The sequence below is a fragment of the Mirounga leonina genome, unplaced genomic scaffold (assembly GCF_011800145.1).
Source record: "Mirounga leonina isolate KUSES-001 unplaced genomic scaffold, KU_Mleo_1.0 Mir_115, whole genome shotgun sequence".
Lineage (NCBI taxonomy): Eukaryota > Metazoa > Chordata > Mammalia > Carnivora > Phocidae > Mirounga > Mirounga leonina.
The window spans coordinates 91,730,561-91,757,497 of record NW_023270268.1 but is presented as its reverse complement, the minus strand read 5'-3'; the positions used below and the strand labels follow the sequence as shown (position 1 = coordinate 91,757,497).

Below are 26,937 nucleotides of genomic sequence, written 5' to 3'. Positions count from 1 at the left end.
TATGCTACAGAGTGTAAGGAATTACCATTATTAGACATATTTTCCCAGGGGATGCCTTTTATTCATTCTCTCCTGGGCTTCGATTTTCTGAGAGACCGAGAGATGCATTTTGAACCTTTCACTACACCTGGCGACATGAAGCAGCTAACTCTACAGTCTGGTTCCAAACCAACGAGCGAGACTCGCCACGCGCTGCGGGCCGGCACTCGGCTGACATCCCGGCGCCGCCCTCCCAGAGAAACTCGGCCGCCGGCCGGGGCTCGGAGGCGGGGAGGCGGGGAGGCGGAGGGGCGCGCGGCCATCTCTGTGCGGGGCGGCCCTCCGCCCACGTGGCCCGGCGCCCACGGCCATCTTTGTGCGGGGCTGCGCTTCCGCCGGCGCGGCAGCGGGGACTCCGCAGTGGGTTGCGGGCCATGGAGCGGTGGGTGCGCCCGCAGCTCCGGCTGTGGCTGCTGTTCCTATTACTGCCCCCAGTGCCGGGCCGCCAGAAGGAGTCAGGTGGGCTCCGGGCAGGGCAGAGCCTGCCGCTGGGGCTCCGGGTCGGGTCGGGTCCGTAGGCGCTCTCCCGCCCCGCTTGGTTTCCTGGTGCGGCCGGCGGCCAGCTGATGCTGTGGCCGCTGGAGCGCAAAGCTGGGCAGAGGGCACGGGGAGCCTTGGAGCGGAGAGTGAGAGCGTCTGGGTGCCTGGCGCTGCTTTTACTGCCCAGGACCCTGGAGAGTAATCCGACTTTCAGGATTGGGATAGTGGGGAAGAGAGGGAATTGTGTTCACCCACAGCGGGTTTCGCCTGCGCTTGGTTACACTGCTCCTCCCAAAAACACACTGGGGGATAACTATCGTGTGCGTGCATGTGCGCGCGCGCGCGCGTGTGGTTCTTAGTGAATTGCCAGAGAGATGAAGGGAGGATTAAAGTCTGTGGCTTTTAACTGATCCTCTTTATAGGGTTCACTTTGATTAGTAAAAGGTGAGAATATGTGTCACCAGTTTATTCATAGCTTTCTGAGTGCCAGGCTTGGACATTTTCCAATTTCTCGGACACCTGACAGCCCGAGTAGAGGAGCAGACTTGACATGAGTGCTGGAGAGTTACAGAATGACTCCTTCCTGGCATTTCGTTTCCACCAGTGGAATGGGAAGGGGTGTCTAAAAGTTTTGGCCTTCTGTTGGTTCTGCATGCTTGCTGCTAGCAAATGAGAATGCCCAGGGTATTTTGTTAACTCTCATTTACTTCTTGAAGGTTCAAAATGGAAAGTATTTATTGACCAAATTAACAGGTCTTTGGAGAATTATGAACCATGTTCAAGTCAAAATTGCAGCTGCTACCATGGGTGAGTTCTTTTCTTTGATGTGTCTTTGAGAGTTTAGTGCTTGTCACAAGAAGTCCCCTAAAATCCTCAAGAGACCTGGGTTACAGTGATCAGAGGGCCAAGCATGCCTTGATAAAAGACAAGGTTCCTGCAGTGGGTTTCCTATTTCTCGGGAACAAAAATCTACTAGGGTAGGAGAGGCCCAGGTGGTCTCAACAAGGCTACTTACTCCTTGGAGTTAGCTACACATACTTGTCTGTGTTCCCCACTGGACTGAAAGCTTCTTGAGGTCAAGGCCTATGTCTTTTTTTTTTTTTAAAGATTTTATTTATTTCAGAGAGAGAATGAGAGAGAGAGCACATGAGAGGGGGGAGGGTCAGAGGGAGAAACAGACTCCCTGCCGAGCAGGGAGCCCGATGCGGGACTCGATCCAGGGACTCCAGGATCATGACCTGAGCCGAAGGCAGTCGCTTAACCAACTGAGCCACCCAGGCGCCCTTTTTTTTTTTTTAAAAGACTTTATTTGACAGACAGCAAGAGGGAACACAAGCAGGGGGAGTGGGAGAGGGAGAAGCAGGCTTCCCGCTGAGCGGGGAGCCCCATGTGGGGCTCGATCCCAGGACTCTGGGATCATGACCTGAGCCGAAGGCAGACGCTTAATGACTGAGCCACCCAGGCGCCCCTCAAGGCCTATGTCTTAATCAGTGTTGCATCCTGGTGCTGGCCCTCAGTAAGTACTCAGTAAATATTGTTAGGGGCATGAACATATTTATAAATGAACCTGATCATAATTTCTTGTTGGTTCTTTTTAAAGTTGCGAATTGTGGCTGAGAGGGTAGTATGGTAGAAAGGTTACTTTGAAAGCAGCCTTGGGTTCTAGGATCTGCAGAACTCCCACTAATTATCGCTGTGGCAAGTCACTTAACTTCTCTGGGTCTCAGATTCCTCATCAGCTAAATAACAGGGTCCTCATTGTGTTATTCTATGACTCCTCAAAAAATTCACCTAATGCTTATGGTACTTATTGAAAACTATATACTGAACTTTAAAAGGGATACAAAATAGTGTAATTTCTGGTTACTGCTGTCAGGCTGTGAGAATATGTGAGGTGAGTGGGGGCCAGACAGACCAGAACAAGGGAGTCAGTCTGAGACCAAGGACATCAGACAGTGTCAGACTGTAAGGCATAGATCATACCTTCTGTGGGAATCAGAGAAGGGGAGGTCAGTGGGACTGCAGTGACTGGGAGGACATGGGTGTTGTGTATCGAAGGAGGAATGTGCATCAAGCAGAGGAGGGGCAATCCAGATGGAGAGAGGAAGAAGAGAAACTGACTTGCTTTTTCCTCTTTGTGGCTTTGTCGTTTGGGTTTAGATTACCTGTGTGCTTCTGGGGGAAACTCATTCCTGCCCTTTATTCTTTCCCTGGTTTACTGTGTCTTCTAATACTAAATCTAAACCCACAGATAGGAAGTAGGTGGAATGGTACCACTTTCTTGACCTGACTTCCCTGACGATTCACATTCTTTCCCAGGGTCATAGAAGAGGATCTGACTCCTTTCCGAGGAGGCATCTCCAGGAAGATGATGGCGGAGGTAGTCAGACGGAAACTAGGGACCCACTATCAGATCATTAAGAACAGATTATACCGAGAGAATGACTGCATGTTCCCTTCAAGGTAAGAATTATGAGGTAGATATATCTTCCGATCTTCTTATATATGGGCTTACTTGATATTGTTCTTTTTAATTAAAGGGACCCACAGGTGAATCTCTCCTCACGTTTCAGAGGGACTAGAAAATAGTGACAAGCTCTTCTTACCTGGGGATTTTTCTTGCCAACTCCTGCCCCCCTTTCTCCTATATTAAAGTCTGTCTCCTCTCTCTTCTTGAGGCTTGGCACATCACTAGTTGTACTGGCTATGGCTCTGCCCTCATCTTTCCCCAGATATAGAAGCTGCAGGGCACAAGCTGATTGAGACCTGGTAGGAGTGAGCTGGGCTCAAGGAGGAGAAGCATTGAGTGTTTATCATGGGTTGTTCTAGATACTGAATATTTGAAGAAGGGTGGCTGAAAGACAAGAGTAACTGGGGCTGCAGATTACGCAGGCTACACTAGCCAGGAATTCAGATGTGAAAGTTGAGGTAACATATCAGTGGGCTGAGGGCTGGGGGTGATCCGGGAGGGTCATGTACTGAGCCTGGAAGTTGGGTTTAGGTAGCATTATATGTTTATACAACAAACGAGAAACTTCCCTTTTAGGAGTCTTTTTTTTTAAAACTCAAATCTTTATAAAATTACGAAGTACAAAATTCAGAGGCCATGGTATTCCCCTGCCTAAGATCTTCTTTCTAAACAATCTCTATTCTGTCATTAAAAGTAAAGTGAGTGAGTGACACCTGGGTGGCTCAGTCAGTTAACTGTCTGCCTTCAGCTCAGGTCATAATCCTGGCATTGAGCCCCGGGTCAGGCTTCCCACCTCAGTGGGGAGTCTGCTTCTTCCTCTCCCTCTCCCCCTCCTCCTGCTCGTGCTCTCTCTCTCTCAAATAAATAAATAAAATCTTTAAAAAAAAAAAAGTAAATGAGCAGTATTGCAAGTAACATCCATCCATATGGACATAAGGAATTTTTCTTTTTTTTTTTAAGTTTTTTTTTTTTTTTTAAGATTTTATTTATTTGAGAGAGAGAATGAGAGAGAGAGAGAGAGCACATGAGAGGGGGGAGGGTCAGAGGGAGAAGCAGACTCCCTGCTGAGCAGGGAGCCCGATGTGGGACTTGATCCCGGGACTCCAGGATCATGACCTGAGCTGAAGGCAGTCGCTCAACCAACTGAGCCACCCAGGCGCCCAAGGAATTTTTCTTAATAACAACTTTATTACAAATTACTACATTTTCATTGTCAAAAATATGTAAAAACAACAACAAAAAAGAAAATAAAGATCACTTAATATCTTACTACCTTGAAGTAATCACAATTACATTTTTGTTATCAAGTGTCAGGGGTAAATAAGGTGGTAGTGAGCAAAATTATTGAGGTATTTTATTTTTATTTTTTTTTAAGATTTTATTTATTTGAGAGTGAGAGAGCATGTGAGCATGAGTGGGGGGAGGGACAGAGGGAGAGGGAGAAGCAGACTTCCTGCTGAGCAGGGAGTCCTGTCCAGGGGCTCGATCCCAGGACCCTGAGATCCTGACCTGAGCCAAAGGCAGACGCTTAACCAACTGAGCCACCTAGGCACCCCTATTGAGGTATTTTAAACAGACATTTGTTTCATTATTTGGGATAATAATAGAAACTTTATAGATTATGAGTGTAGAGGAATTTCTAATTTCTGCAAATGAAAAAGAAAATAGGAGTATAGACATTGTTAGACTTTGATAGCTTACCTAATGTTTAATAGTTAGCCGAACAATTTCCAGATGAAATTAAATACTTTCAAAGTTTCTGAAAGGCACATACCTCTCATTCCAGACCTCAAAACATTTTGGTCAGAATCATGAGCTCTTAGAAATATTCTTAAGGAAGCACAGGACCTTTCATTGACAATAAAATAGTCTCTATCTCTAAGGCATGGAAAGTTCCCTATCTCAACTACATACACAACTAAGGAAACAGAGTTGAGCAAAAAAGAAACAAAATGAAATATTCAGAACCAGTGTCCTTAATGAAATGGATACAGTTGAATAATATCTCAGATTCCCATCTAGCCAAAACAGTATCTTTCTAGGTCTAGATACTTCTAATTCATCCAGTGGGAGAAGCTTATATGGCATTTAGAAAATTTTATTCTGAACAAAGTAAAACGTAAATTCAGCAGTTCAAAAATGAGCTGAGAGATTTTGCTGAGGAACCAGAGCACCATCTAATTAAATGACTGGAGACATGTCATTTCAAAGATGGAGAATAATGGTATTTTTAAAATAATAATTTTAGTGAGGTATGGCTGACATAAACTGCACATACTTAAAGTATACAACTTGGTAAGTTTCTTGATGTTCATTATCTTTTTAACATTAATTTATTCTTAATTGAAGTGTAGTTAATATACAATATTATATTAGTTTCAAGTGTACAACATAGTGATTCAACATGTATATGAATTACAAAATGCTCACCATGATACATGTAGTTACCACCTGTCACCATACAAAGTGATTATAGCGTTATTGAGTATATTCCCTATGACTTCTTTTTATTGAAGTGTAGTGACACACAACGTTAAACTTAGTTTCAGGTGTTCAACATAGTGATTCTGGACAACTCTGTATACTCTGCTGTGCTCACCACAAGTGTAGTTACTGTCTTTAACCATACAACACTATTATAGTACCATTGATTGTATTCCCTATGCTGTCCTTTTTATCCTCATGACTTATTCATTCCATAATTGGAAGCCCGTATCTCCCATTCTCCTTCATCCATTTTGCCCCATCCTCTCACCCCCTTTCGCTTTGGCAACCATCAGTTTGTTCTCTGTATTTATGGGTCTGTTTCTGCGTTTTGTTTATTTTGTTTTGTTTTCTGGTTCCACATATAAGTGAAATCATATGGATTTATTTATTTATTAAGTCTTTTTGGTGTATGGTATTTGTCTTTCTCTGTCTGACTTATTTCAGTTAGCATTAATACCCTCTGGGTCCATCCATGTTGTCACAAATGCCAAGATTTCTTTCGTTCTTATGGCTGATTAATATTCTATTATATTATCTAATAATAATATCTATTATATATATGATATATATATCATATATTATCTATTGATGGACACTTAGGTTGCTTCCATATGTGGACTATTGTAAATAATGCTGCAGTAAACATTGGGATGTATATATCTTTTCAAATTAGTATTTTTGTTTTCTTTGGATAAATACCCCCTAAAAGCAGAATTACCAAATCATAAGGTATTTCTATTTTTAATTTTTTTGAGGTACCTCCATACTGTTTTCCACAGTGGCTGCACCAATTTGCATTCCCAGCAATAGTGCACGAAGGTTCTCTTCTCTTCACATCCTTGCCAACATTTGTTATTTCTTGTCTTTTTCATAATAGCCATTCTGACTGGTGTGAGGTGATGATGTCTCATTATGGTTTTGATTTGCATTTCCCTGATGATTAGTGATGCTGAATATTTTTTCACATGTCTGTTGGCCATCTGTACATCTTCTTTGGAATATATTTATTCATGTCCTCTGCCCATTTTTTTATTGGATTGTTTTTTGGTGTTGAGTTATATGAGTTCTTTATTTACCCTTTACCAGATATATCATTTGCAAATATCTTCTTCCATTTAGTATGTTGTCTTTTTGTTTTGTTGTTTCCTTCACTGTACAAAAACTTTTTAGTTTGATGTAGTCCCAATTGTTTATTTTTGCTTTTGTTGCCATTGCCTGAAGAGACAGCTCTAAAAAGATATTGCTAAGACTAACGTCCAAGAGTTTACTGCCTGTTTTCTTTTAGGAGTTTTATGGTTTCAAGCCTTGCACTTAGGTCTTTAATCCATTTTGAGTTTGTTTTTGTATATGGTGTAAGAAAGTGGTCCAGTTTCATTCTTTTGCATGTAGCTGTCCAGGTTTCCCAACATTTATTGAAGAAGGTATTTTTTCTCTATTGTATATTCTTGCCTCCTCTATCATAGATTAATTGACCATACAATTGTGGGTTTATTTCTGGATTCTCTATTCTGTTCTAGTGATCTATGTGTCCATTTTTGTGCCAGTGCCATACTATTTTGATTATTATTGCTTTGTAGTATAGTTCAAAACCTGGGATTATGATACCTCCAGCTTTGTTCTTCTTTCTCAAGTTGCTCTGGCTATCCAGAGTAGTTTGTGATTCCATACAAATTTTAGGATTATTTGTGCTAGTTCTGTGGAAAATGCTATTGGTATTTTGATAGAAGCATTGAATATACAGATTGCTTTCAGGAGCATGGACATTTTATCAGTATTAATTCTGCCAATCCACGAGTATGGTATGTCTTTCCATTTATTTGTATCATCTTAAATTTCTTCCATCAAGTACAGTTTTCAGAGTACAGGTCTTCTACCTCATTGGTTAAATTTATTACTAGGTATTTTGTTCACTATACTGTGCATGAGATCTCTAGGGCTTATTTACTACTTGTTGTAAGTTTGTACCTTTAAACACCATCTATCCTGTCCCCCTATCCCCTCTACCCTCTGGCAACCACCATTTCTTTCTCTCTTTTTACAAGTTTGGCTTTTGGGGTGTCTCTTTAATATGGTTGAGCATCTTTTCTTTTGCTTATGAATCCCTGATATTTTTTGCAGTAACCTCCCTATATATAAGTCAGTATTTTAAATCAGTCATTTCTATGCTGCTGAAAAATTTTGGTTGAACCTTGGAATGCTGCCCCCAGGATAGTGCTGGTCAGGACCTCAAAGAATGGGGCAGAAGAGCTAAGCTGTCAGTGTATCTTCTCTTTCCAGAAATCCTCTGAGGATACCTGGAGAGGCTAATCGGAAAGCTATACAGGCATACCTTGTTCTATTGTTGCTTCGCTTTTATTGCATTTTGCAGATACTGCATTTTTTCTTTTTTTACAAATTGAAGGTTTGTGGCAACCCTGTGTCAAACAAATCTATTGGTGCCATTTTTCTAACAGCATTTGTTCACTTCGTGTCTCTCTATCACATTTTGGTGATTCTTTCAATATTTCAAATTTTATTATTATTACTATATTTGTTATGGTGATCTGTGATCAGTGATTACAGCTCACTGAAAGCTCAGATGATTGTTAGCATTTTTTATTTTATTTATTTAAGATTTTATTTTATTCATTTGACAGAGAGAGAGACAGCGAGAGAGGGAACACAAGCATGGGGAGTGGGAGAGGGAGAAGGAGGCTTTGCGCTGAGCAGGGAGCCCGATGCGGGGCTTGATCCCAGGACCCTGAGATCATGACCTGAGCCGAAGGCAGACACTTAACGACTGAGCCACCCAGGCAGCCCTTGTTAGCATTTTTTAGCAATAAAGTGTCTTTAGTTAAGATATACACGTTGTTTTTTTTTAGATATAATACTATTATTGAATACTTAATAGACCCCAGTATAGTATAAACATAATTGTGTACATAACACTCCTTTTCTGGCTTGCAAAACTGATTTTGATAGTGTTCTGTACTCAAGTTGAAGACAATAAAAGTTTTCCTATCTTTCTTCCTAAATTATGAGACTTAATTTTGGTAGAAATAAAAATCTTTGTGAGAAGCAAAGCCCAACGGGCACAATTAGAAAATTAGCTTTCTCGGGGCGCCTGGGTGGCTCAGTCGGTTAAGCGTCTGCCTTCGGCTCAGGTCATGATCCCAGGGTCCTGGGATCGAGCCCCACATGGGGCTCCTGGCTCAGCGAGGAGCCTGCTTCTCCCTCTCCCTCTGCCTCTCTCCCTGCTCATGCTTTCTCTCTCTCTCTCTCTCTCTCTGTATCTCTGTGTCTCAAATGAATAAATAAAATCTTAAAAAAAAAAAAAAGAAAATTAGCTTTCTCCAGTTCTTAACAAATTTGTATCTTGCTTACTAATTAAACAAAAGGGGAAATTAAAAAAAAACTAGGAGTAGATAGAGAAGAGGTGGTAGGAGTAGCAATAATACAGCCTCCAAACTTATGACCTAGTTGGAAAATTTCATTAAGTATTGCAAGCTGGAGGAGGTTAGCTAGGAAAGATAACTTGCACAATATAAAAGAATAGGAAAGTCTTTTTAGAAGAAGCATTGCTTTCAGGAGACTTTGCAGTAGGCTGATGATCTGAACACTGGCTTTCAAAGTGGGAATGGGACCCTGTTTTGTCCTATGGCAGACACTAGTCTGGTGAATATGTGGTATTTCTGGTTGGCAGATGTAGTGGTGTTGAACACTTTATTTTGGAAGTTATCGGGCGGCTTCCAGACATGGAAATGGTGATCAATGTACGAGATTATCCTCAGGTTCCTAAGTGGATGGAGCCGGCCATTCCAGTCTTCTCCTTCAGTAAGGTAAGTATGGGAAGAACTGTATGGGGAGATGGAGGGTGGTCCTCTAGAGTATGAGTAGGAGATGATTGTCCTGTGACAGAGTCTGATGGGTAATGGTGAGGATGAGACCTGGGTTCCAGGAATTGGTCTGTGTCCCTCTTAGCTTCACAGTGGCTGAGCAATAAGACTGAGGAGATGGTAATGTGAGTAAGATTGCTTAAGTGTCTATAGGGGTAGGGATGAAGGGTAGGGAATAATGGAGGCCTGAAGAGCCACTGAAGGCAAGATTCAGAGATCCTATAGAGCATGGGAGAAAGTGGCTCAAGATAGCTCATGGGCTTGGAGTTAGGAAACACCTTTGTTCAAAAAATATTTGTTGAGCTCCTATATATATGGTCCTATCTGTCCTATCTGTCAGTCTGTCCCAGGGGCTCAGCATAGCTAACAGTGAAACTGAAGGTGGTAGATAACTCCACACAGTTTGTGCCTTAACAGTGCGTTGAGGGGATAGGCCTGGGATATCCAAGAGGGATATGTGAGAGAGTAATCTTTGGGTCTAGTTATGGAGGAATAGGAGTACTAGCTCACACCTGTGGACTTGGAGAACTTGGGACAATTAATATCTTCTCAGTGCTCAGGTTCTTGCAAATATTTATTGGCAGGGATGGGCCTTGGTTCCCTAGAGATTAGGCATGAACACATTTAGGGGGAGGCCTTGAAGAGAATGGATAGAAGATTCTATGGGGGAAGAGTGGGTTTAGGAAAATGCTATGGACTTTGAGAAAAGGAACACCATCTCTGATTTGGTTTCTCCAAAGAGGGACCTTTTATCCATACTTTTTCTTTATCACAGTTTACTTTCTCTCTAGACTTATTTCCTGTGTTGCAAGTGGGCTGAGGCCACATTGGTGTTGTGTTTCCCATGGTTTAGCCTCATTTATCAAAAGTGCTTGGTCTCGCTGTTTATCATAAAACCCTCCCAGAAGAACAGATAGTGGCTCCCATATACATCAGTAAGGACTTCATGTTTGTTATTTATTTGTTGTTTTGGTGGATGGTAAAGTATGACCATCAGTATACTTTCTTTTCATCTTTACTTTTCTTTTCTTTTTTTTTTAAACCAGTGACTCCTAGTCCCTAGAGAAGGATTTTAGTCTTTCAACTTTGTAGGAATTGTTCAGCTTCTCTTGAGCAGCTGTTATGCCTGAGCTGCTTGATGAATCACATACCATTTTTTAAAAGTATTTGAGAAAAGGTGAATAGCATATTGCATGTGTAATTCCAATGAAGAAACCAAAGAGTTAGAGGTCTGTCAGTGGCCAGAATTTTAATAGAAGTAACCATAAAAAGGGGAACAAATGGTTTTAAACTTTTTTCAAAAGATGTGGGATAATATCCCTTTCCCCCATCCTGCCCATCAGCACTTCTGGTCCTGATCAACAAATAACCAAGAGTTTACTGACCAACCGGTGTGAGCTCCACAATACCACAGTATTAGGTAATACTAATTAACACTTATTGAGTACTTACCATGTACCAAGCAGTGGTCTAAGCTTTTCATTAATCATTTAATATTCATTTAATATTCAAACCAAGCCCATTAGATAGATAACATTATTGGTATTATTATTTCTCCCACCATAAAGATAAGGAAACTGAGGCATAGAAAAATTAAGTAACTTGTCTGGAGTTGGAAAGAGGTAGAATCAGCATTCAGACTCAGATGATCTGTTTCAAGAGCCCACGCTCTTAACCATTGCACTGTGATTCTTGCTCTCAAAAGACCCATTTAGGAAATAATCAGGAACTGGTAACACAGTATATACTATAAGTGTATTAGCAGTTAAAAGATGAGAGAGCTATATAAAAGATGAGAGAGTTCCTTAAACTAAAAACCCTAACAGTGTAATAATGTCCTCTAGAAAAACAGAACTTTGGGTAACTGGAAAAGTTGACTTTTAATGAGATTTCAAATTCTGGGATTCAGTGAGCCCATGAATTTTAACCCATGGTCATTTTTCCCTTTTAATGTCTAGAGTGTAGACTTTGCGGACTAGGGAAAATAGATGTATGGCAATGTTAACACTTGAGCAAGACCTCTGTCCAGATCCTGTGGCATGACAGTAGTTTGCTGCTTCTCTCTCTGTTCTGAGACTGATTTTGAACAACCCTTCTGTTTCTGTTGAAGACATCAGAGTACCATGATATCATGTATCCTGCTTGGACATTTTGGGAAGGGGGACCTGCTGTTTGGCCAATTTATCCTACAGGTCTTGGACGGTGGGACCTCTTCAGAGAAGATCTGGTAAGGTAGGTCCTTTAGAGAGGTTTTCTTTGTCCTTTGTGGGTCTTCTTGAAATAAACAGTAGGGTATACATAATTATTTACTTTAAAATGACTAACTTTTAAGTTAAAAACAAAAGAAAAACTGCTTACAGCATAAGCAATTTTGTATGTGTATAAAATACTTACATATCCACAAGAAAAGAGCAGAAGAACCTACCCTAAAGTATCAGCAGTGCCTTTGTGGAAAGGATTATTGGGGCCCTTTCTTTTCTTCTTTAAATTTTTCTGTATTTTTAAGATTCTCTAAATAAGAGTGAATTCCTTTTATAATTAGAAAAAAAATGATTGACCATGTTGTGGAGGAGAATAGAGAATGACTTGGAGGAACATAAATGCACTTTCTAATTTAGAGCTAAGTCCTCTGGGTGGGGATGAGGAGGGCATACATGTCCCAGAGATATCTCAAGTACAAGCTTATTCCGGATCCTCCTGATTCACGACGGAGACGTGCCTGGGCCAGTTGACTTGATCTGCTCTCATTTCAGGATTTAGTTTGTCCAGGTCATCCAAGCTGTAGGTATTTCTTACCTGGCTACGTTTCGCATTAATGATTCAATCAACATTGGTACCTAATTAGCATACTTCTAGAAATATGGTCTTTATAGGTCTTAGGTAATGGGAAAGCAAAAATTTAATTCAACTTTATTTCCACAAATATCTGTCACCTGTACCACATGTGGCTGGAGATTCACTGGGGGTGAAAAGAATGTCCCTTTCCTAGAGAAACAGGTAGGGCTGCAGTCCTTAGTGGCAGTTAGAGCCACCAGGTAAAGAATGAGTCTATTATCCAGTAGATGTTATTTTGAGAATTATTTTCTTTAAGATTTTATTTATTTATTTGAGAGAGCAAAAGAGAGCGAGCGCATGAGCTGGGGGGAGGAGCAGAGAGGGAGGGAGCGGGACAAGCAGCCTCTCCTCTGAGCACGGAGCTCAATGTGGCAGACCTTGATCCCAGGACCCTGAGATCATGACCTGAGCCAAAGTCAGACGCTTAATCAACTGAGCCACCCAGGAGCCCCCAAAATTATTATTATTATTTTTTTTTTTAAGATATTATTTATTTATTTGAAAGAGAGAGAAAGAGAGAGAGAGAGCACATGAGAGGGGGGAGGGTCAGAGGGAGAAGCAGACTCCCCGTTGAGCAGGGAGCCCGATGCGGGACTCGATCCCGGGACTCCAGGATCATGACCTGAGCCGAAGGCAGTCACTTAACCAACTGAGCCACCCAGGCACCCCCCCAAAAATTATTTTTTAAGATACCTTGGTCTTATACGTCATTGAACTAGGACTGGAAATTGTCCTTTTCAACTCTTTATTTCAGGGATGAGGGAAGGAAGGCCCAGAGAAATTGAGTGACTTGGTTAAGGTCAGGAACCAATCTAGGCCTGAAGTCCAGGCGTCCACACCACCAGTTAACCTTACCTATGCTCTCCAGACATTGAGACCATCATTTCCTATGTAGCTTTTGGTTTTGACCATAAGTTTAAAAGGGAAAAATAAAAAGATCTTAATTTTTTTTTTTTTTTAAGATTTTATTTATTTATTTGACAGACAGAGACAGTGAGAGAGGGAACACAGCAGGGAGAGTAGGAGAGGGAGAAGCAGGCTTCCCGCTGAGCAGGGAGCCCGATGCCGGGCTTGATTCCAGGACCCTGTGATCAGGACCTGAGCCGAAGGCAGACATTTAACAACTGAGCCACCCAGGCGCCCCTACAAAGGTCTTTAACCAGTTTTTCTTTAAGTTATTCTTGGCCTTAATTATCTAATCCTTTTTTTTTTCCCCAGGTAATTGCAAATACTCTTTTCACATTCTTCCTTCTTTTTACAGCTCTTTTTTGACCTGCTATACATCTACTTTGTTTTGTTTTGTTTTTAAAAGAGAGAGAGTGTGAGCTGGGGCCGCTGGGGCCGGAGGGGTGGGGGGAGCAGCAGAAGGAGAGGGAAAGAATCTTAAGCAGGTCTTGTGCTGAGTGTGGAGCCTGACAAGGGGATCAGTCTCACAACCCTGAGATCATGACTCAAACCAAAATCAAGAGTTGGATGCTCAACCGACTGAGCCACCCAGGCACCCCCTACTTTGTCTCTTAAATCCTTAAAAACAAGCTGTTTTTCTGATTATGAAACCTATACATGCTCAGAAAAATGTATGTCTAACATCAGCAACTTTCCCACTGACTTGTCAGTGTGTCTTAGAAATCTTTCCATGTCAGTACATATGAAACTACCTCATTATTTTTATCAGTTGCATGATATTCCATTGTGTGGATAATAATTTACCTCATTATTTTCTATAATAGACTTCTAGGCCACATAGGTAACATATGCACAATTTCTTTTTTTCTGGACTATTTGAGAGTATGTTGCACACCTTATGACCCTGTACATCTTAATATGTGAGTGTGTATTTCCTTTTTTTTTTTTAAAGATTTTATTTATTTATTTGACAGAGAGATCACAAGTAGGCAGACAGGCAGGCAGAGGGAGAGGGAGAATCAGGCTCCCTGCTGAGCACAGAGCCCGATGTGGGGCTCCATCCCAGGACCCTGGGATCATGACCTGAGCCGAAGGCAGGTGCTTAACCATCTGAGCCACCCAGGCATCCCTTAGTGTGTATTTCCTAAGAGCAAGGGTATTCTCTTTTATAACCATGCTGCAATGATCAAATTCAGGGAACAATATTGGCACAACATTTAATTATGCCAATAATGTCCTATATGGCACATTCTGCCTCCAGTACATGATACAATCCAGGCCTGTGTGTTGCATTTAGTGGTCATGTCTGTTTAGTCTCCTGTGATCGGGAACAGCTTCTTAGTCTGTCTTTCTCTTTCATAACATGGACATTTTAAAGAATGCAGGCTGTGCGTTTTATAGAATGTTCTTCAATTTGGTTTTGTCTGTTTTTCATGATTAGATTCAACTCATGCATCCCTGGCCCGAATACTTACCTAAGTGATTTGCATCCATCCACGCCTCTTTAGAGCTGTTAATTTTGATCACCTGGTCAAGGTGTTGCCAATTCCTCCACTGTGTAGTTACTGTGCCCCCCCACCTTGTAAACTACTAAGCAATTTTTAGGGAGATAGATTATCTTTTAAAATCTAAGCTTATAAGAACATATTTTTCTTTTGATATCTTCCCCTCTTATTCTTCAATTGAATTTATTTATGGGGCACCTGGATGGCTCAGTCAGTTAAGCATCTGCCTTCAGCTCAAGTCTTGATCTCTGGGTCTAGGGTCAAGCCCTGAGTTGGGCTCTCTGCTCAGTGGGGAGTCTGCTTCTCCCTCTCCCTTTGCCCCTCCCCCACCCCACCCTCTCTCTCTCAAATAAATAAATAAAATCTTTTTAAAAAGTATATGATCATAGAATTACAATTTTATTTTTTAGAGCCTTCCATTCAGAAGCTCTAGCCATGTGATTTCATTTCCTAATTTGAAACTTTAATAATCTGCTTGTTTATCTGCATTGATGCCTGCCTGCTCTTTTTCTATTTTTCTAATCTTTTGGGAGTTCGTCCCCATTGACTTACTTTTCACTCTGTAGAAGAATTAAGTGTTTCTGTAGATTTAAAGATTTCTGTCTCTACTGTCACGGGGTAGTTATAAAAGAGGTCTGACTCAGCACCAGGGTGCCACTTTTAACACTTGCCTGGGGAAAAAAAGTCCTAACATAGGTCTTTTGAGGGGTAGGTAGGTGGATAGAAAGAATGAGGGCGAGGGAAACAGAGATGGTACAAGTCTGTGTATATTAAATGCAGCTTTCCCAGGGACCGAGGACATTTATACTCAAAATTTCAGTGTAAATTGATACTTTTTGTTAGGTAGTTTGGCAATATATATCAAAATATAAAATGTGTATGTCTTTGACCCAGCCATTTCACTTCTAGAATTTATGCTGAAGAGTTAATTAGACAAGTATGTAAAGATGTGTACACAAAGATGTTCACTACAGTGTTGTTTCTTAAAGCAGAAAGTTGGAAACTTCTTAAAAGCCCATGAATAAGTAATGAAGTGAATTATGACATGGCTGTAAAATGGAATATTGTGCATGAGTGCAAAGTAAAGGGACTCCGGATTCAAACTCTGGCTCTTATTAGCTGTGTGACTCTGGGCAAACTGCTTAGCCTCTCAAGAACCTCAACTATAAAGTAGGGATAATAAAGCCCACTTCAAGAGTTTGTGAGAATGATTATATATATGTATATGTATGTGTGTGATCTCTGTTATATAGAGCAAGGTTTCTCAATATTGGTAGTACTGAATTTCGGGCTGGATCATTCTTTGTTGTAGGGGGCTTCCCTGTGCATTGCAGGATATTTAGCATTCTTGGTCTTAATGTCACTAAATGCCACTAGCAGTCCCCCAGTAGTGACAATCAAAAATGTCTATAGTCATGGCCAAATTCTGGGAGAAAGGGGCAAAATCACCACCAGCTGAGAACTACTGATATGGAGAAATGACTGGAAGGAAATTCTTCGTGGAAATGTTAAATTGCTAAAAGTGGGATTGGGAAGGTTCCAGGTGATTTTTTTCTACTTTTACTTTATGCTTTTCCATTAGAATTTTCTATAATGAGGATATATCATTTTTTCCACTAAAAAAATCTAATAAAACAAAAATAACCCAGGGTTATGGTATTTCTTTTTTGGTGGGAGGGCGTATGGAGCACAGTGATAGATAGTTCTGGCCTTGGATTGGAGAATCCGGTAAAGATGGTCCAGCAAGGAAGAGCTATAAGATAGGCCAGGAAAATGAGTGATGCTCTCAGCTGAGACTGAGAGAAAATGAGAAATGTGACATTTATGTATCTAAAAGTATCTCTACCTAACAAGTTTATATCCTCAGTCTCTCCATTATGGTATACAGCCCCCCAGTCCCTCATTAACTCCAGTTCAGCCCTTCCCCTCTTTTTTCAGAGGAAGACACTGTGCAACCTCTGTGCAGGGTTCCTACAAAGGAAGTTAAGAATGATGCATCTGTGAGCTAGCAGTTTCAGCAAGGAAAGCTGGTCATGGTAATGTGTACTGAGACCTGAGTTTCAGGGACTTTGACGGAGCACTTAGTACAGTCTCAAGAATATCAGGATGCTTTGCAACATCAGACAAATTTCTGGTGATACTGCCTGTGCATCCAAAAAATGAAGTCAAGGAGTGATTTGTTTTCTTACCCTTAATTCAATTTCTGATATTTTCTGCAGTTGTCTTTGCCTATTAAATTTATCAATAGCAGCACTCTAGTTAAAGTAGAGAAGAAATCCTCATTGTATTGCATTTAACAGCTCTAAACATGTCATTTAGAACTTGGGAATTTTTTTTTTTTTTAGATTTTATTTATTTATTTAGAGAGAGAGTGCGTGTGCACGTTCCTGAGCAGGGGAAGGGACAGAGGGAGAGAGAATCTCAAGCCGACTCCCTGCTGAATGAGGAGCCTGATGCGGGGCTCAGTCTCAGGACCCTGAGATCATGACCTAAGCTGAAATCAAGAGTCAGATGCTTAACTGACTGAGCCACCTAGGTACCCTGGGAACTTTTCTTTCAGTGTTGTTAACTTATTAATGGAGCAATGGATTGTAGATATTATTGGCTAGCACCTCCAAAGGAGTGAAGTAACAACAAAAGGGAATATAATGTCATTGAGGGCTTTTTCTTTTGAGAGCCTGGGTCAGACTTATTTAAAAATGTGAAATTCTGAACTAATCTTCAGAACTGGTTAAAACACATCCTCATATAGTTCAGAGAAAAACATAGAAACTAACTGAAATCTAATTTTAGGTCAGCAGCACAGTGGCCATGGAAAAAGAAAAATTCTACAGCATATTTCCGAGGATCAAGGTGACTATATTTTCTGTTTTTTATGAAGATATTTGTAAGATGCAAGTAATTTTGAGGGTAGTTGTAGTTCAAGGAAAAAGCTAGGATAACTAAGAAGTAAATGTAGAATCATAGAATTTTAGACTAGAGAAGAACTCAAATTATTTGCCCAAATCACTCTTTTTTTTTTTTGGAAGAGAGCGCATGCGTGTGAGCAGGGGAGGAGAGAGTGAATCTTAAGGCTTCATGCCCAGCCTGGAGCCTGACTCAGGGCTTGATCTCACGACACTGACATCATGACCTGAGCCGAAATCAAGAGTCAGATGCTTAACTGACTGAGCCACCCAGGCGCCCCTTGCCCAAATCACTCTTAATTGAACTGAAATTGAAAGAAGTAAAGTTCATTCATCTAGTCATTCAACAGGTATTAACAGAGTGCCTTGAGTGTGTTAGGCATTGAGTATATGTTGAAGAGAACAGCTGACTTGTCCTCTTGCCTAAGAGATTATAGTTTTCTACAGGGAGCTTCTGACCTGGCTCTCTGCTAGTCACTGCTAGTTAATGGCAGAGCAGCATCCATTACCAGATATCCTGACTGCCTTTTTCATGAGGCCATGTGGCTGCCAAATAGTGGTGGAAAGCACAGACTGAGACTGGTGGAAATGGAAAGGGAGGCAGGGAAGAAGAAGAAGAGGAGGGAGAGGGAAATGCTAGGCAAGGACCCTCTCTCTCCATGTTGCTCAGACCTACATCCCCAGTGCCAGGAACAGTACCTAGCATGCAGATACATGATGAATATTTGCTGTACAGATGAACAGAATAGGGAGAAGGGTTTAGTTGTTTTCCTGGTCAGTTCTTGTCGGAGATCACACCTTCTATTTACTTGGGCCGTGAACTTGAGAATGCAGACAGGCCCAGCAGCCACTGCTTACTGGTCCTTACCAACTTCTCTGATTCTCAGATCTGGAGATCACAGCTTCTTAACTGTGTGTGGACTTGAAGAGTTCTAGGACTTCCTATAAATTATATGGGGATATGGGCACTTTTCTAGAGAGCGGTCCACAGGGAGTCTAGGACCCCTCAAATGTCAAGACCATCTGCTACTTGGACCATAACTAGGACTTTTTCTACATATAATCTTCAGGTTTTTAAGCCCTTTAGTTTTCTTTTTAATTTAAATATTGTGTTGGACTGTACAGAACACAGACAACAAAGTTCATGTAGCTATTTTGGGGAGGGGTGATTACCTAGTCACAGAGCTGTGAGTACTAATGATTATAGAGGCTCCATGAACCCTGCTAAAAGGGAACTCATTACTTGGGATATGTCTGTAGTGCCCAGAACAACATAATCTTAAAGATTAGATGCAAGCACAAAAGGGCCCAATATTCCCCATCCCTGAAGGGTAGAGTAGGGAACAGCTGGGAACACCTATATGCCTCAGGGCCCAGTAACCCCCTCCTCTGCTGTGAAAATAACCAATAAGTTATCCGTCTCTGTGTATGGTCATTGCACTGCTTACCTTTCAGATATTGGGAACAGTATTATGGTGTGGGACACATTGTTTTATGTCACATGTTTCTTTTATAGGACAAGTCCAGAACGAGATCCTCTCATTCTTCTATCTCGGAAAAATCCAAAACTTGTTGATGCAGAATACACCAAAAACCAGGCCTGGAAATCTATGAAAGTAATCACCAATCATCTGACTAGAACCATAGCAGTGAACATTCTCATTCAAAGAACATTGCCACCTGGGTAGAATTCCAGATTGTTTCCTCTCAGTGGTAGATGGATGTAGAGAAAGTTCCACAAACTAGTATTAGCATATATGTAAATTATTCTTTTTCAAACTCAACGTTGCTTTTCTGGGCCATATTATGAGTAGTATTTTTTATCACTTTGAAGGTTTAAATCAGAGGACACCAACTTTTATGGAAAGGGCCAAATGGTAAATATTTTAGGCTTTGTGGATTGTATGGTCTTGTTGTAGTTACTCAACTCTGCCATCACAGGGGAAAGCAGTCACAGACAATATGTAAATGAATGAGCCTGGCTGTGTTCTAATAAAACTTTATTTATGGCACAGAAATTTGAATTTCATGTAATTTCCACATGTCATAAATATTCTTCTTTGGATATTTTTCAAGCATTTGAAACATAAAATATTCTTAGTTTGTGGGTTGTATACAGAAACAAGCAGTGGTCCAGATTTGGCCTATGGGCTGTAATTTGCCAACCCCTGGTTTAAACCAGTGGTTCTTAACTCTAACTATACAATCCAATCAGAGAGCTTAAAAAAAATGAATCAAATGAATCAGAATCTCTGGGGATGGGGTCCAGGCATCTTCATTTGTTTGAAAATAAGGATTTGTGTTTCAAAATGAATAAAGCATATGTAACTGAAATATTATAATTGAATGCCGGAACTAAGGATTAGGTGAACAGGTAAAACCAAGTGGGAGGAGGAAGTGTGGGATTCAGAAAGGTGAACTGTAAGGTGAAGTGAGCAATGACTGGCTCGTTCAGGTTGGTGTTTATCTCTGTCTTTTTTTTTTTTTCATCTCTGTCTTCTTAACTGTATGACTTCTTGCCGTATTCAAAGAACTTTAAGCCCTAAATATCCTCATTTGAAATTTCCATATACCATATGAGGATGATAAGAAAAAAAGGTTTAAACTTCTTGTGGGAAAACTAAGTGTATCTGAGATGCATTATTTGATAGTTTTAATCGAACAGGAGCAAAAGTTTAAGAAACTTTGTTGAAAAATAAAAATACGAAAAATACATCCATTCAGCACAGCCTATACTGTGGGAAGCTATGAAAGCAAACCAGACTTATTTCCCTCATTAAGATGTTTACCATCTGGCAGGGTAGCTGGAATATAGATGGGGGTCTCCAAACTCAAATGCCCCTGGGGGCCACAAGCATGAGCAAGAAAGAGCGCTAAAGGTCCGGTCATTTCTACCAAGGGAATAGAAGCCGAGTTTACCAGACCTTCCTTTTTCTTTATAAGAAAACTTGGAAATCTGGATTTTTGTAAGAAATATCTTACCACCTGTGAATGTTGGCAATGGTTTGAATTTTTATATTTAAATACTTTGCATCCCCAACAAAATCTGTGTGTGGGTTACACCTCTAAGCCTACCAGGCACCACCTCTAACATCCTCTATGTATAATTTACACAGAGTGAAACATGCTGTAGGTTAGGACCTCTAAGTTCAGAGAAGGATCCACATGGTCTTGGGAGCTTAAACTCTAAAATCAGACAGGCCCTTGCTCCTCTCCTTAGGCCCACATGCCCCTGAGCAAGTCTCCCAACTTTTCAAGGTCATGGCTTCTTCATCTATAAAATGAGATAATAACATCTCTGAATGGATTTATTCAGGACACTGAAATGAGGTCATGTTGATGGAATGCTTAATAATGCTTGCTGCACAGTGGTCTTCAATAAATACTACCACTCTCAGTACTAATAGCTTCCTTTTCGCTTAAAGGATACTTTGGGGAAGCCAGCTGCTAAGGATGTCCATCTTGTGGATCACTGCAAATACAAGTAAGGCTTCCAGGATTCCTGACTCTTGGCTTCCCTGTTGCATTCAGAATAGCTTGACATTGGGGCAGAACTTCAATACTAGGGCCCCACTGGGGTTTATGAAAGTCCTGTTCATTCATTTGGTGGTTGTTTACCGAGACCATGCTGTGTGCACGAGGCTCTTGCCTGAGTTCTGTGGGAACTGCAGAGACAATAATGGTCCCTGCCTCCATAGACCTTGCTGCTAGTAAGCAAAGTGGTGGGACTCCCTCTCTCCACATCCCATCCAGCCAAGAGCTGAAGTTAGATGAAGTATTTATCAGGTTAAGAAGGGTTTATGTTTCAAAATGAATAAAGCATATGTAACTGAAGTATTATAATTCAATGCTAGGACTAAGGATTAGGTAAACAGGTAAAACTAGGTCAGGAGGAGGAAGTAGGGGGATTCAGAGAGGTGAATACTGATTACACTGCACAGTGGGAAGTAGAGGGTAGAAGCAACTCTAGTTGGAGACAGAAGTGCATAAGAAATGCTGAAAAGAAAATGTTCTAACATAGCTTTTTTTCAGAGGGTATTTCTTTGAAGATTGATTATGTATGCCTGGTTCTCTTCTCCCAACTTCAGAAGAAGAGGGAACAGGGACCAACGGAGGCTTTGGTGGGGTACCTTATGGGAAAAACAAGATTTTGGGGAGCCATGGCTCAGAGACATTAGGCCCAGGAAAGCTTATAGGAAAGCATAAGCTACTGTCTCCATCTGAGCCTTGTATCTCTGTCTAGCACCCAGCTCGTGGCCCTATCTAGCTCTGTCTGGGCAAAGAATCCTCCTTCCCCCCTCACCCTGACATTCCCTGGAACAGTCAGTAGCCCCTGGAATCCCACAGGGATATGTGGCTGTGTCCTGGAAAGCTGAAAATAGAAAGGGAGGGGAGAGGGGTCATAAAAGGAGAAGAGGGAATAAGAAGAAAAAGATATTTGTGGCAGCAGACCTATAGTATCAAGTATATTTTGCTCTTTCTTTCCCAGGTATCTGTTTAATTTTCGAGGTGTAGCTGCAAGTTTCCGGTTCAAACACCTCTTCCTGTGTGGTTCACTTGTTTTCCATGTTGGTGATGAGTGGCTGGAATTCTTCTATCCACAACTGAAGCCGTGGGTTCACTATATCCCAGTCAAAACAGATCTCTCCAATGTCCAGTGAGTGGCTCTCCCCCAAGCAGAGTGCCTAATGATTCCCACAATCTGCCTCTAAGACCCCAGCCATTTAACACATTTACTGCTGATGGCTTTCTCCCTTGACAGCTTTTTCTCCTTACATGGTTTGCATATATAGTGTCACTATTCAACTAGGCTGTAAGTGAGATTTAATTTGAAAAAGTGCTTTAAAGCTAGTTTAAAATGTAACATTCAGAAAAAAAAAATGTAACATTCAGATAATACACAGTAGAAAAGGTCTTATCCCTCAAAGACTAAAGATAAGGATATTAGATGTTGTTATATTGTCAAAGGGACTTTCAGATACAACGTGAGAACTGACCCCACTGAAGCTGAGGCAAATTTTCTCACATGGTAGGAGAAACTAAGAAGAGATATGGAAAGGGGCCAGAAACATAAGCCCAGTGCCCTTTTCTGTGGGCGGGAGCAGGAGATAGAAGGGAAATTTTTCTTCACTATTGATATTTGATGTGTATCATTGAACATTTCTCTATTTTCTCACGTATGTCCCAAATCTACAACAGGTTGCCTTTAGCCTGTGTGTGGGCTTTTGTTGTTGTTGTTGTTGTTGTTTTGGTCTTGTGAGGACTCTAATATCTGTGCTTTAAAAAAGAAATAATCCATTATCCACCTATCTAGAGATTAACCATAGATCTCAGTCTATGGTCTTTCTTTTTTCTTTTCAAATTTAAGGAACCGTTTTTATTTTATTTTTTTTTTTATTTAAATTTTATTAGTTAACAAATTAGGGCAATATTGGTTTCTGGAGTAGAAGTCAGTGATTCATCACTTAGATACAACACCCGATGCTTATCACAACAAGTGCCCTCCTTAATACACATCACCTGTCTAGCCCATCCCCCACCTACCTCCCTCCATCAACCCTGTTCTCTGTTGTTAAGAGTCTCTTATGGTTTGTTTCCCTCTCTCCTTTTTTACTTTTCCCCCTTCCCATATGTTCATCTGTTTTCTTTTTAAATTCTACATATGAGTGAGATCATATGATGTTTGTCTTTGTCTGACTGACTTATTTCACTTAGCATAATACAGTCTAGCTCCATCCACATTGTTATAAATGGCAAGATTTCATTCTTTTTGATGGCTGAATAATATTCCATTGTGTATACATACCACTTCTTTATCCATTCATCAGTTGATGGACATTTGGGCTGTCTCCATAGTTTGGCTATTGTGGATAATGCTGCTATAAACATCAGGGTGCATGTACCCCTTTGAATCTGTATTTTTTTATCCTTTGGGTAAATATCTAGTAATGCAATTGCTAGGATATAGGGTAGTTCTGTTTTTAACTTTTTGAAGAACCTCCAGACTGTTCTCCAGAGTGGCTGCACCAGTTTGCATTCCCACCAGCAGTACAAGAGGATTCCCCTTTCTCCACATCTTCACCAATACCTAGTGTTTCTTGTGTTGTTAATTTTACCCATTCTGACAGGTGTGAGGTGGCATCTTATCATGGGTTTGATTTGTATTTCCCTGATGATGAGTGATGTTGAACATCTTTGCATGTGTCTGTTAGCCATCTGGATGTCTTCTTTGGAAAAGTGTCTTATTTGTGTCTTCTGCCCATTTCTAAATTGGATTATTTGTTTTTTGGGTGTTGAGTTTGGTTCTTTATAGATTTTGGATAGTAACCCTTTATCAGATATGTCATTTGCAAATATCTTCTCCCATTCCATAGGCTGCCTTTTATTTTTGTTAATGGTTTCCTTTGCTGTGCACATGCTTTTTATCTTGATGAAGACAAAATAGTTCATTTTTGCTTTTGTTTCCCTTGCCTCTGGCGACATGTCTAATAATATGGCTGTCGCTACAGCCAAGGTCAGAGGTTACTGCCTGTGTTCCCCTCTAGGATTTTGATAGATTCCTGTCTCAGATTTAAGTCTTTCATCCATTTTGAATTTATTTTTGTGTCTGGTGTAAGGAAGTGGTCCAGTTTCATTCTTCTGCATGTTGCTGTCCACTTTTCCCAACACCATTTGTTGAAGAGACTGTCTTTTTTCCATTAGATATTCTTTCCTGCTTTGTTGAAGATTAGTTGATTATATAGTTGTGAGTCCATTTCTGGGTTCTCTATTCTGTTCCGTTGATCTATTTGTCTATTTTTGTGCCAGTATATATATGGTTTTTCTTTCTTAGTTTGGTCTGTATTTTAGAGTCTAATAATTCTTTCAATTTTAGGGAGTTGCTGCATTTTGTAAAGGCAAATGATGATGTGGCTCAAGAAATTGCTGAAAGGTAAGCTCTGTTCATTTTTCCTTATCATCCCTGTTTTGCCCCAGCTAAAGGTATATGAATATTGTTATCATGGTGATATCTGGATTTCATCCTCACTATACAGAGATAATCAGAATTAAAGCTGCCCAGGAGGAAAACACACATTTACATATGTCCCAGGCCCATCCTTTATAGAAGTAGACTGAAATCCTTGAGGTAATTAAACATGTACAGAATTTCTGAGCATTCACTGCTTATGTGTTTGTTTTTTAAGAAAAAAATACTAAGTTTTGGGCACCTTGGTGGCTCAGTCGTTAAGCGTCTGCCTTCGGCTCAGGTCATGGTCCCAGGGTCCTGGGATCGAGTCCCACATTGGGCTCCCTGCTCCGCGGGGAGCCTGCTTCTCCTTCTCCCACTCCCCCTGTTTGTGTTTCCTCTCTCGCTGTGTCTCTCTGTCAAATAAGATTTAAAAAAAGAAAAAAATATTAAGTTTTATTGCTAAGTGCATGTGTGTGGATAGGATGGCTATAGGGTTGGCTCTGAGAATCAAGAGTTAATTCATATAAAGCATAAGCATTCTGAACAGTGCTTACCACAAGGTAAACAGTCACATGTAAGCTATTAGTATTATTAAATGCTGTGCTTTAAATGTTCTTGTTAATCTTGTCTCTAGGGGAAGCCAGTTTATTATGAACCACTTGCAGATGGAAGACGTCACCTGTTACTGGGAGAGCCTGTTGACTGAATACTCTAAATTCCTATCCTATAATGTAACAAGAAGGAAAAGCTATGATCAGATTATTCCCAAAATTTTGAAAACTGAACTCTAGTCATCATCGCGGACCACAGTCCTCTTTGGCAGCAGCTCTCAGATATCCTGTGGTGAGAGCTTACCATGAGTGCGGCACGTATACCTTGAATACTGTTATCAAGCCAAATACCTGGTTTTCCTTATCATGCTGCACCCAGAGCAACTCCCAAGAAAGATCCAAAATGTGTGTAATACAGACCTGAAGCAGCAGCTCAACGCTTTGGCTGGATAAGGACCAGAAATCATGAGATGTGGGCTTTTAACCCAGTTCTACTTTTTATTTTCTTAAGACCAATCACAGCTTGTGCCTCAGATCATCCATACATGTATGTCCATCACCGTGAAACTGACTGTGTCTGTGGGATGATACTTTGTCCCATTATTTGGAGCAGAAAATTAATCATTTGGAACTAGTACAGCTCATCACCGCAGTTCTGCAGTTATTCTAGGTTTGATCTCTGTCACTGTATTTTACTGTAGGAAGCCCTATAGGGTTTATGAAAAATACTTGGGGATCATTTCCTGAAAGGTCTAAGGAAGCAGTAGTTGTACCATGCAATGATGGGGCAGTTCTCTTTTGTAAAAGCATAAGCTTTTTGGTACTCAGGAGGTTTCTGTAATGCTACAGAGAAAGGGGCCAATTGCCTGAATCATTATTGCAATTGGATTTCAAGTTCCCCTTTTGTGCCTTCACACACTTGTTTTTATTGTCTCTATTTAAAAAAAAAAGAAAAAACCTCTTAATAAATGTAGGAAGTAGTCCTCATTCTTGAAAGGAACTGTGCATAAAACAGCAGTCCTTCCTCACTCCTTGCACACCCTTAATATTTTTCCTCTTTAAATTGGCAGCAGTCCATATCCTCAAAGGTTTGCAGGGACCTCAAGGAGTCTTCACCTGTGAAATGTTACACTGGGAGTTTAGACCATCCAACTTGAGCACTTACGTCGGAGATACTTCAGTGCAAATCCGTGTTGGAGTTCCTCCTTTCCCCTTTTTTCCCTTTTTGAAAAACACATTGGGATAGTAGTTTAATCTCTCAGGATGCGCTCCCTAGCACAGTCAAAAATGAAGAAAAATTTTTAGATGAAAACTCACAGAGTCTGGTGACGCAGAACCAACCTTGTCCCTTAGGCCCAACTTTTTCACATTGAAGTCAACTCTTTTCCTTTGCTTAAGAACTGTTCAGTATTAGTTGATTTCAAAATTAGTAAATATAAGGTTCAGTCATATAAAATCAGGAATTTTATTCCATTAGTGAGAAATGTATTTGGCTTTTTAAACTTCTTTCCACAAAAATTTAAGTCTAAGGACTTTTTAGAGGAGTTGAATATCCTTGGTAAGATCATTGCATAGAATAAGGCAGACATTGAAAGTTAGATGTTTTGTTTCTGAATATTAAAAATTAATGGGGACCATGTCTTTAGGTGCTAGAAGTCTAGCAGTAAGCAGTCTGGATTTCTGAGTTGTACTGTAGTTTTGCCTTGTCAGTGTGAGGCCCCAGTAGATGTTCTCTTTCTGTGTTTTAATTTTCCTGTCACTAAACTAGAAACAGAATTTTCTATCATTTGGATTAAGAGCTGAAACTGCATTTCCCTGGGAATTTCCCATTTTGCTTCAAGTTCCAGCTCAAGCTTCCCATCTCTGAATCTTTTCTTTCATTCCTCTGGGCAGTTAGGGGCTATCATAAAACTTTGCTCATGCCTGTTATATAA

The 26,937-nt window shown here is 40.7% G+C and overlaps 1 protein-coding gene across 1 annotated transcript; it reads left to right on the top strand.

Moving 5' to 3' along the window:
* Window positions 1-366: 366 nt before the first annotated feature.
* Window positions 367-26,937, top strand: POGLUT1 (protein O-glucosyltransferase 1). Its single transcript, XM_035000107.1, has 11 exons — window positions 367-498; window positions 1,236-1,326; window positions 2,839-2,982; window positions 9,159-9,294; window positions 11,462-11,583; window positions 17,391-17,450; window positions 19,020-19,119; window positions 20,929-20,987; window positions 21,993-22,160; window positions 24,378-24,434; window positions 25,087-26,937. The coding sequence occupies exons 1-11, from the start codon at window positions 414-416 to the stop codon at window positions 25,241-25,243; spliced, it is 1,179 nt and encodes a 392-aa protein (XP_034855998.1). The 5' UTR covers window positions 367-413; the 3' UTR covers window positions 25,244-26,937.